This window comes from Eurytemora carolleeae, unplaced genomic scaffold (assembly GCF_000591075.1).
Source record: "Eurytemora carolleeae unplaced genomic scaffold, Eaff_2.0 scaffold673, whole genome shotgun sequence".
Taxonomy (NCBI): Eukaryota; Metazoa; Arthropoda; class Copepoda; order Calanoida; family Temoridae; genus Eurytemora; species Eurytemora carolleeae.
In genome coordinates, this window is record NW_019397124.1 from 122,381 (window position 1) to 133,046 (window position 10,666).

At 32.5% G+C, this 10,666-nt stretch overlaps 1 protein-coding gene across 12 annotated transcripts; it reads left to right on the plus strand.

Moving 5' to 3' along the window:
• Positions 1-1,359: 1,359 nt before the first annotated feature.
• Positions 1,360-9,984, plus strand: LOC111712121 (protein FAM133). Of its 12 annotated transcripts, none has more exons than XM_023486650.1 (9): positions 3,046-3,111; positions 3,785-4,361; positions 4,532-5,142; positions 5,358-5,572; positions 6,893-6,934; positions 7,445-7,508; positions 7,628-7,747; positions 8,637-8,688; positions 9,665-9,984. In XM_023486650.1, exons 4-9 carry the CDS (start codon positions 5,551-5,553, stop codon positions 9,980-9,982), a joined length of 618 nt encoding a protein of 205 aa, XP_023342418.1. In that variant the 5' UTR covers positions 3,046-3,111; positions 3,785-4,361; positions 4,532-5,142; positions 5,358-5,550; the 3' UTR covers positions 9,983-9,984. The 12 variants fall into 12 exon arrangements, 11 of the variants coding, with proteins under 11 accessions (XP_023342418.1, XP_023342419.1, XP_023342420.1 ...); XM_023486651.1 differs by having other exon boundaries at positions 4,532-4,608; positions 4,982-5,572; XM_023486652.1 differs by having other exon boundaries at positions 4,532-4,608; positions 5,003-5,572.
• Positions 9,985-10,666: the final 682 nt, after the last annotated feature.

Sequence of the window (10,666 nt, forward strand, 5' to 3'; positions counted from 1 at the left end):
GTTTTAAATGATGATAGTCCTAAAATGTGATAAAATATATTTTTAAATAGGTTTGTATTAACATGATTTTTATATTTGCTTAAATGCTCTAAAAGCCGGTTTGTGAACAGCTGACTTTAATTCAATCGATATTTATAGTTCAATCGATATAGCGTTGTATCTGTAATTGTTATCAAACGTAACTTTTATACAGTAAGGATATCCAAAAGAGAGGATTAAGAATAAAATCATAAGTGTGTACATTTAATACTCAGATTAAGCGATCAGGATTAAGGATATCTTATTCTTAAGTTTCCAGCTCTGGACACATAGTGGGGGGGAGGGGGTAATCCTGGATATTCTAGAGGAGGGGGGTTGAAGGGGGGGCATTTAACCCTAGATATCCTGGAGGAGGGGGAGGGGGGGGGCTAGATAACCCTAGATATACCAGAGGAGAGGGGGGGCACTAGGTGTCCAGAATGGCATTTTTAGTTTTAAAATCCTCGAAGTCTCTTTTTATGTTCAAAATAGTTCAAATTTTCAGAATCGACAAATTTTAGGCAAAGGCATTTTTCCTGATAAAAATAATATTCTGTGCGCACACCAAAGTGGGCTATGGTGCGCGCGCCTGACAATTTTATCAGTTGCAGGACAAACTTTCATCATAGATTGCTGAAATTTCAAGGATTTGCCCATGAAGATATTATACATATTTTCATAAATATTTTCCGTAAACCAGTAAATATTTCTTAATAATTTTGTCCCCCCAAACCCACACATGCCTATCTTTAAGAAAAATATTTTATTTTGCAGACATTTTTGAATTTTTCACATGCCTGAGCTGAAATTTTAGAATGATGGATATCAAGATTAATGCTTAAACTCCTGGTTTACTAAACCCGAGATTATTTTAATACCCATTCGATATCCAAGAAAGAAGTATAAAATTCAACCAATCAGCGTATCATGTTAAGATGTACTCTTTAACTTTTAAAAAACCGGGGTTTTTTTCTGGTGTTAATTGTGTCATATCAATTGAACTAAACATTGATTAAGTAAATGTAAGTTTTGAATTGATGTTTGTTAAGACTCGTTTTAAATGATGATAGTCCTAAAATGTGATAAAATATATTTTTAAATAGGTTCATATTAACATGATTTTTATTTTTGCTTAAATGCTCTAAAAGCCGGTTTGTGAACAGCTTACTTTAATTCAATTAATTCAATCGATATTTATAGTTCAATCGATATAGCATTGTATCTGTAATTGTTATCAAGCGTAACTTTTATACAGTAAGGATATCCAAAAAAGAGAATTAAGAAAAAAATAAGATTATACCCTTTTCTTTAAATTTGTATTATTTTAATTCACACATGTTTAGGTTTCTTGAAACAGGTTTTCCTTGGCTTCTGATAGTTGATGATGACACTATGTTCAGTCCTGCCAGGAAAATACAAATCTATCAAATAAACTTTCAATCAATTAATCTACCAATCAGCAATTAAGCAATTGATTTAAAGAGTCAATTAGATAATTATGAAATGTTAAAAAATGTACTGATCAATCAGTTATTACTCTAATCAAACTGATCAATCAGTTATTACTCTAATCAAACTGAAACAATAAATCAACTCGGCTTCTCTAGTAAAAGATTCTTTTTAACCGCCAATATAGTAACTGAATACTGTAAATGATAAATATTTAATATTCTGTAGATTTGCCCAACAGTTATCCTGCTATGATGCAGCAGAACCAACCATACTAGGTACTGTTTCATTGCATTGTAATGACAATCATAATATTAATTTTGATAATGTTAATAATAATGTTAATATGAATTATATGAATAATAATGATACTGATAATGATAATAATGACAATAACAATGATGTAATAATGATAAAAATATATTAATTACAATTATAGGAAAAATTATATATCTGTTTAGGTCAGCGGTATGGTTACAAAGTTGGCGGATCCAACGGCGGTTACAATTACATCACTGGCGGAGGCGGAAAGATAATAAACCGTGCGGCGGTTGAGCGTTTGATTGCTGAGGCGGATGGTTGCAAGTGTCCCGAGGCGAATACACCGGAAGATATGCATATATTCGGCATCTGTGCGAGACAGGCTGGGATACGTCTTAACCATAGTTACAGGTAAACAACATTTCCCATTCACAACAGTACTCTTTAAACCTTTGTCTGAGTAAGAATTATTTATAGAGTAAGAATTATTTATGAAATTATATTATTTTAAATTTGGGGTTTCTCTTCAAAATTGACTTACGCATTTCTACTGCAGGAAAACATATTTGAATTATCAGAATAAGTTCCTTTAACCCTAATGAAACGGCAATATCTATGAAAAGTCACTTGATCTACGCTTACAGTCCCTTTAATAATATATATTGATCTACGCTTACAGTCCCTTTAATAATATATATTCAAATATTAAGTTTTCAGTTCAAGTTCAAGTTAGCTTTTTTTTTAACAAATCAGAGACTCTTTTTTGATCTACAAAAATCTACGTTTGTGAATTTCTTTCTAGATTTTTTCCAAATATTAAAAAGTATTTTGTTTAGGCAATTTCAGGGCCGTCCTAATGATTACCCTATAGCCCTCACCTCGCAAAGGAGTGTTCATATTTAAATATTTTTAAATTTCGATTTATTAATTGTTTTACATTTTTTTTCTTTATTTAGAAATGACGGATGTAAAATGCCGCTGATTTTTCATTTTTTATTATGGATTTTGACAAATCATAATTTCGACCGGATTGTGAGTTATTATAAAAAATTAATTTTATAGATTTTAATTTTTGATTTTATCTAATTGATGTATTCTTCTTTTTGTAATTCGAAACTTAATAAGGCAAATAATTCAATTTTACACAAATATTATAGAAATAAGTGATAGTTTTTATTTTCATTAAAAACACAATTTATTTTTATTTTTATAAAAAAACAAGATATTTTTTATTTTTATTTTAAAAACATTTCTTTGAACTTTTTAAAACTTGTTAAAAGATTGTGTACATAAAACGAATGTAAACACTAACAACAGGAAACCGGTTTCTTTTCATAAACATTGGAACAATGACCCTCTAGCTGTGTACAACGAATGGTTCAGGTCAGATTTTATTTGTAAACATGAATTTTCAAATAGAGCGTAAAAGATGTTGTCCTCCATTCTTTCTCTAAGAATATACCGTCCTGCGGCCTGCAAAGTTATTAATTATTTGCACTTCTATGTTATTTCCTTTAAACCTATTTCTATTATTAACTGTATTGAATTCTTATGATTTTTTTAAAAATTTTATTGGGAGCGTTAGATTTTGTAAGATTTTGCTATAGACATTAGACACTACAAAAAAATGGATGAAAAACAACGTACTAGTGGGCATTCTTAAATGAGACAATAATTCCTGCACCCTTCCATTTTAAATGACACACCCGATTAATAGTGGTACCGTTTTATGCTTTTTTCCGATCAAGAATGCATAAGTTATCCATCGTAACCTCTTTGAAAATTCATCATTTTCAATTGTGGTTTCTAAACAGATTCGATTCAGGAAGAGTTGAGATACTTTGATCTAAAGGAATTTAGTCTTTGCCACAAACTCTTGAGTTTCAAATCCGCATATCTTTGCAACCTAATTGTGCCGTTTCAATCTGTGAATTCTAACAGATCTCTATAATTTTAAGTTTAAAATAACAAAGATATACACCATCGGGTTGTAGAAATAAAGGGATTAGAATATTTTTTAGTGTGACAAAGACTAAATTCTTAATATTTTTTGCAGGAAAGCAGATTCTGCACTTCGGAAGCTGAAAACTGCTAATCCTTCTTCAGAGAAAGATGAACTGTAATCTATCCAAACCTGAATGTCCAGACATTGAAACCTGAATATCCAGGCATTGAAACCTGAATATCCAGACATTGAAATCTGAATATCCAGACATTGAAATATGGATATCCAGACAATGAAACCTGAATATCCAGACATTGAAACCTGAATGTCCAGACATTGAAACCTGAATGTCCAGACATCTAAACCTGAATATCCAGACATCTAAACCTGAATATCCAGACATTGAAACCTGAATATTCAGATATTAAAACCTGAATATCCAGACATTCGAACCCGAATATCCAGACGTTGAAACCTTAATATCCAGGCATTGAAACCTCAATATTGAATCAGGAAACCTGAATATTCAGCCTAAAAGCCAGAGTATTGAATATGGAAACCTGAATATTTTGTCTAGAAACCTTAGTATTTAATATGGAAGCCTGAATATTCAGTCTGGAAACCTGAATATCGAGTCCAGAATCCAGGCCAGAGTAAGAAACTTATAAATGTGGATTACTAAAAACTAGTTCAAGCTAATAATAGCTGGAAATATTCACCGTTTACCAATGATATTGCTAAACCCTTGGTGGTTTAGCAATATCATTGGTTAAACAAACTTGTTTGATTTCCAAACCTCAAATTGATTCTTGAAGCACTAAATGGTGAATATGTCCAGCTGTTATTAACTTGAACTAGTTGATAAGGTGGTTTAGCAATATCATTGGTTAATTTTTTAAATTTCCACATCTGATCTAAAAACTAGGAATCTCAAGGTCTAGTGAAATCCCAGATTTGAACCAGAAGTTCTTAAAATGACAAGGCTCAAACTTTATTGTATTTGATAAAGAGCAAGTACCAAATGGCGCTTTAGTTGCCTAGTTTAGTTCAAGGATTTATTCTAAAGGGATTGTTAGCTTTTTTATTTAAATTTCCAAATCTTTATTTTATTCGGATAAATCGTTTTTACTCAAAGTTCTGATCACTTTGACTCTCAGGAGCATCTTTGAGCAGTTACTTGATACATCGCCGATCCCTAAACCTGATGGCATTTTAGTATTTTGAAATATATGAACAATTCTAAAAACAAAACTTTAAAAAGCTTTGCCTCAACGTGTTTAGATTTCAATACACTTTGTGCTTTATAAGTGTTTCAACAACTTGATATAGATTTCCGACCCTCTTAGGGTCCCTCCTAGGGGACCTTCTAGGGTCCTTCCTACCACTGTGATTGTGATTTTAGTCCTTAATATGAACATGTTTTTTCAGGGGGCAGAAGTTCCAAACCTGACACTGACGAAATTCTGAATGTTGGTTATTTTTTAACTTTTTTGTTAGCTTGGGAATCAACTTAACTTATTGCTTATCTAAGCCAAGAATATTTCCGTTGCTCTACCAAGTTCCCCAAATCAAAATTTGTGGCAAATCGGTTAAGAAGTTTATGAGCTATGGTCAGACAGACAAACTGAAATTTGTGGGCGGGTTTTTAAAAGATTTATAATAGTTTAAGTTAAATTTGGCCAAGTTACGGTTTGGAACTTCCCCCCCCCCCCTGCATTTACTTCTAAAGTATTGTTAATGCAATTCTTATTGTTTGTTTTCAAACTTATTTTATAAACTGTATTCATTATTCACCTGTATTGTGTTTCACGTAAAATTGTGTAAAAGCTTATTAAATAGTGTGTTAATGTATTGGATTGCAAAAGTTTCAGATAAGAATGGAAATGAACTTGGACGAAGGTAGGTGGCTGGCTGGGTTTTAAAGGGAGTGTTTACGAAAAAGAGATTGAATCCGAATCAAATGATTACTTTCCTGTTCAAAGTTAATTGATATTTTTAGTTTTCCACTTTTTTCAAAACATTGTGGATAAGACTGATAATTGATCTAACCAATTTCTCCGTTCATGTTTCATGTTCATGTGCATTAAAGGGACTGTACGACGCACGTGTAATTTCAAGTGACTCTCATTCAAAGATGACATTTCCCGATTTACAACGGTACTCTTGAAATCTTTATCTGATAATAACGTGGACGATATTGTCGCTTATCTTGGTTGATTTTCCATGTTTTTCTTATGTGCAGTAGAAATGTGCAATTCACGTAAGTAAATAAAATAATCAGTTTGATGACAACGTGAAACGGGGATTGCCATCCTAGCCTGGAGGGTCACTTGAAATTACGCGTACAGTCCCTTTAAATAAATTTGTATTCAATCGAGAGAAAGGGTATTTATATTTCTGATAAATTCAATTTGAATAAAGAAACCTTTTCAATTATACAGATTCTCAATACAGAATTGAAATGAAGCCTGTCTTCCTGAATATAAGCGTTAGTAAACTCAGATCTGTATTTATTTTATTATGTTTCATTATTTTAATTGACTGTTAGAACTAGACCTCTTTATATATGTTATAAGTTGACCTTTTTATTATTGATCTGCAAGTTAATGGAGAATACGGATACTAAAAGATTCTGCAGACTTTTCCGTTTTCACTAACAGGAAATAAATCTTTGGGGTCATGGTAGGCCCCACACAAAAATCGATTAACATATTTTGGTTCTTTAAAGGTGAAAATGACTGTTGACGTTTTTATGATATTATAGAGGACGTGAGTCAAACTCTAATGAAACGCATAAAATACTTCCAGTAAATATATTTCTTATAACTTATTACTAGAGGGTTAAGAACATGAGTAATTATCGATATCACACGTGTAGATGTTTTCAGTACAATGCCCCGTATCCGTTCTATCTCATTCTGTTGAATCTTGTGGGATTTGTTTAATGGGGCCAGGCATCGTCTTCCACAATATATTAATATTTCCGTCAATTCTCTTAAACATAAATCCGTCATTCACTTCTGGAGGAAAAGAAATAAAGTCATCTTTTAGAGGAAAAAGAAATTCATCAAAGATCTGAGAAAGGTTTGAGGTCTACAGTTATGCATCATCGGACAAACCCCTTGAGTTAGGGGACCCTTAAAATTACGTCTACTGTCCCTTTTTTCAAGGGGTAAGATGGTTCGTGGTATTTTTGACAATTGTGTTGTTTTAATTTAGGTATTATCAAAGAGTTGGCTTTCTGGAGAGCTAGAACTGCAGGAATTAGTTTCTTTTTTCCTCTTCCTATTTCTTAACGCCCCACCCCTCTTCTTTTCATATTGACCACCTCCCCCACCCTTGTTTCTTCCTTTTCCTCATTGTAATCTTCTGTTCTTCTAAATCTTTAGTTTCTCATCAATCTAGCCAGGGAACTGAAGATGTAGCCCTTTATACTAAGACTGGCATGGCGGATTCACTACGGTATCATTTTAACCTTTGATTAAGCTAAAATGAGCTGTCCTGATTTCTCAATCTGATAATTGATATTTGTCAATTGCGATTTTCTGACTTTCGGATTTATGCAGTAGAGCACGAATGAATGAGGATAATTGAAAGAATGTTTAAGGGTACCATTGTGAATCAGGCATGTTTTGCATTTAGAGTTATTTAAAATTATGTCGATAATTTTAAAATAAAAAATTTTGTTTTTGTCACTTTTTGTAAGAAAATGTAAGTTTTGCAGCAATGAAATTTTTTTTGTCACTTTTTGTAAGAAAATAAGTTTTGCAGGCCTTGAATACGAAAATGCTCAGCTTTACTCTCTCATTCATAACATAACAGGGTTAGATTTGAGGTAATAATACACACCTTTTAAAACACAGAGTTTTAGCTATTTTCTTTTTTAATTGCTTAGACTCTTTTTAAAGATGAAGATTTAATTATTCTTGGAAATTTCATTTTTAAAACTTTTAGGTTGACTGCTTCCAAAACAGCAGCTACAGCTTCTTTAACAGCTTCGCTGCCAAGTGGTAGAACTGCTGTAGCTACAAAAACAGCTCCATTGTTGAGCAATAACCAATACAGAGCAGCAAGGAATATTGAAATTTATATAACTAGGCTTTTAGAGCGCTTCGCGCCCATCTTCTGTTTAAATTGTGAACATGTTATTTTTGTTTACATTTTAAAACAAAGAAGAAGAAAATTTGCGGATTCAAAAAAAAAATTCGCGGATTTTCAAGAATTTAAATTTTTTTACGAAGTTAAAAACCTTTAAAACACATTTTTTTCAAATTTTTATCATTCATAAACCTTCCCTGTGGTCACGTGATGTCCCAAAAAAAATTTGGGCCCGATCGGTTCAGCCGTTTTGACGTTTATTGGATACAAACAGACAGACAAGCCAAATTTATATATAGATAAAACAAGACATTCATATATTTGTTCCCATAGCCGGCCAAACGGTTGGATCGAATGGGCTGACTTTTTTTGTGAACACTTAGGGTTGTCCGTAGCATGTCATACGATAAAAAAATTCGATCTGGACATTTATAAATTTTAAATTGTTTGCTGATACAGTTGAAATTCTGCACTGCCGTTTTTTAGCTAGAGAAGCCAACTTGTAAGGGATATTGTTTTGAAATATTTTAGATACGTAGATATTTGTGGCACCGCCGGTTCACAACTATACCGTTAAAACCTTTTTCTGATCATTGAGGAATGAGATATCCTCGCTGGGTTTGCCGAAACTGGACAGTTTTTGCACTGTTGCAGAAACAATGAAGGAAAAAACGATGATATTTTCCTTATTTTCACACTGAAAAAGGTTTAAAGGGAATCGTTGTGAATCACATATGGAACTTGATAAATTGAAGGTCACTCAACACTACAGTCCCTAAACTAGATTTGATCAATTACTTCTAAAGAAGAAGTTTTTTTAAAATTATTTAAAAATTATTCAAATTTCGATATTCCATCATTCTAGAAATTCTGAAACTTCATCATCTTCTTCCTCATCTTTATCCTCTTCCAGTGAAGTAAGTGAAGTTCTCCAGTTTAATCCAGAACTTTGAAAGACATCGAAAGAATTTAAAAAATGTTGTCTTGACAGTTTTTCAATGGCTTTGTATATAAATAATACCTAAATGTCGGTAATTGTTAAAATAAAATAAAATAGTAACCAAATATGCGGGAGCAGTTTTAAAGTTTTAATTTAAAAACTAAATATCTGCAGTATTCCAGTATTAGCACGTTTATGAAAACGACATTTTATAGATTCTTTAGATGTCTCCGAAGTTCTGTGGTAAACTGTAGTAAATTCATCATTTCTTAATATAGTATTTTCTAAATTTAAAACCATGATGAAAGACAAACTTCCGAAAAACAACCCTCTGAAAGACAACCCTCTGAAAGACAACCCTCTGAAAGACGACCCTCTGAAAGACGACCCTCTGAAAGACAACCCTCTGAAATATAACCCTCAGAAAGACAACCCTCTGAAAGACAACCCTCTGAAAGACAACCCTCTGAAAGACAACCCTCTGAAAGACAACTTCTGAAAGACAAACTCCTGAATTGCAAAGCAAACCTATGAAAGAAAACTTCTGAAAGACAAAACTTCTGAAAGACAACCTCCTGAATAACAAACTCTTAAGATACAACCCTCAGAAATATAAACTCTTAATTGTAAATATCCTTAAAAAAAAACCTCAAATCCAAAAAAATAAAACTCTAAAAGAAAAACTTATTTTTGACAAAGTTACGAAAGGCAAACTCCAGAAATATGCTATGGGGCAAATTAACAATTTTCTGGATTCATTCTTTTAAGTTTTTCCTTTTAGAAGTTTGTCTCTAAGAAGCGTGACTTAGCGGTTGCTTTAGTTTAATTTTACTCATCAATATTCTCTTTTATTTACTCGGAAGAGATAAAAGAAAAACTTTTTAATGAAATTCTACCGAATCATTAAAAATAATTTTTTAACAACTAAAACTTGACAGTGTTCATATGTTTAGGATGAATCTGACGAAGAAGAACTTGAGAAGAGAGAATTGAAGGAAGTAAGGAAGAAGAAGCAGACCGAAGACGACATTAAGAAGACACAGCCCAATCACGACATCAAGAAGAAACAGCTAAAAGACGACTTTAAGAAGAAACAGCCAAAAGATGACATTAAGAAGAAACAGGCTGAAGTCGACATTAGGAAGGGAGAAACGGAGGCAGAAGAAGTTGAAAAACAAGAATTGGAAGATTTTCTCCAGTTTATGAGAATATCGGATGAGCACAAGCAAAACAGAAATGATAATGCCAAATCTAACAATGAAGGTAGGTGAAGTTTAATTAAGTCTTTCCGTGTTTTTTCTTTCAAGAAAAAACTTAATCCCTAGAAATCTTGAGAAACATTAACATTTTCTTTGAACAAGTTTAGCTTTGAATTTTGCTTTTCAAGCCACCAGTTTTTCTCCTTGCATAGTATAACTTAAATTTTTGCGAATATTTTTGTTGCTATTGAATATCAATGGATTTCCAAAAAAGCTAAAATTTTACTTTTTTCATTCAAAATTTGTCAATTTTGGCCTGCCGTCATAAGCCATAAATCATAAAGGGTGTAAAGTGTGAAATGCGCATTTGGGCTGTTTTAACTTTTATTGGATACAAACAACAAATTGACGAACCAAATAGATTCCAAATTTATTTTGTTCATTAACATTTGTGAACTGTAAGCGTAATATCAAGTAACCTTCCATGCAAAAATAAGCAATGCCAGAACCACAACGGTACCCTTGAAACCTTTGACTGCTCATCGAGTAGAGAGATCTTTCTGTCGAAACCCGCTCGAATTCCTTTAAATGTGCTTTGTACAGTCTGCCTTAAAACAGCTGATCATATACTTTCGTAAACCTTTCTGAGCAAGGATTATCCTTATTCTTATAGAAGAAAATTGAGTTCCAGTAGACGCAAGGTTACAGTGTACCCTGCGCAAGTATGTTTACACTTGAGGTGTACAGGCACTTAAA

Excerpts from the sequence above, each read along its gene's own strand:
- LOC111712121 (XM_023486646.1), top strand. The coding sequence starts at position 5,551 with ATGGAAATGAACTTGGACGAAG. Across the intron at positions 5,573-6,892 it reads GGAAATGAACTTGGACGAAG|GTATTATCAAAGAGTTGGCT; the intron begins GTAGGTGGCTGG and ends GTTTTAATTTAG. Across the intron at positions 6,935-7,444 it reads CTGGAGAGCTAGAACTGCAG|GCCTTGAATACGAAAATGCT; the intron begins GAATTAGTTTCT and ends TAAGTTTTGCAG.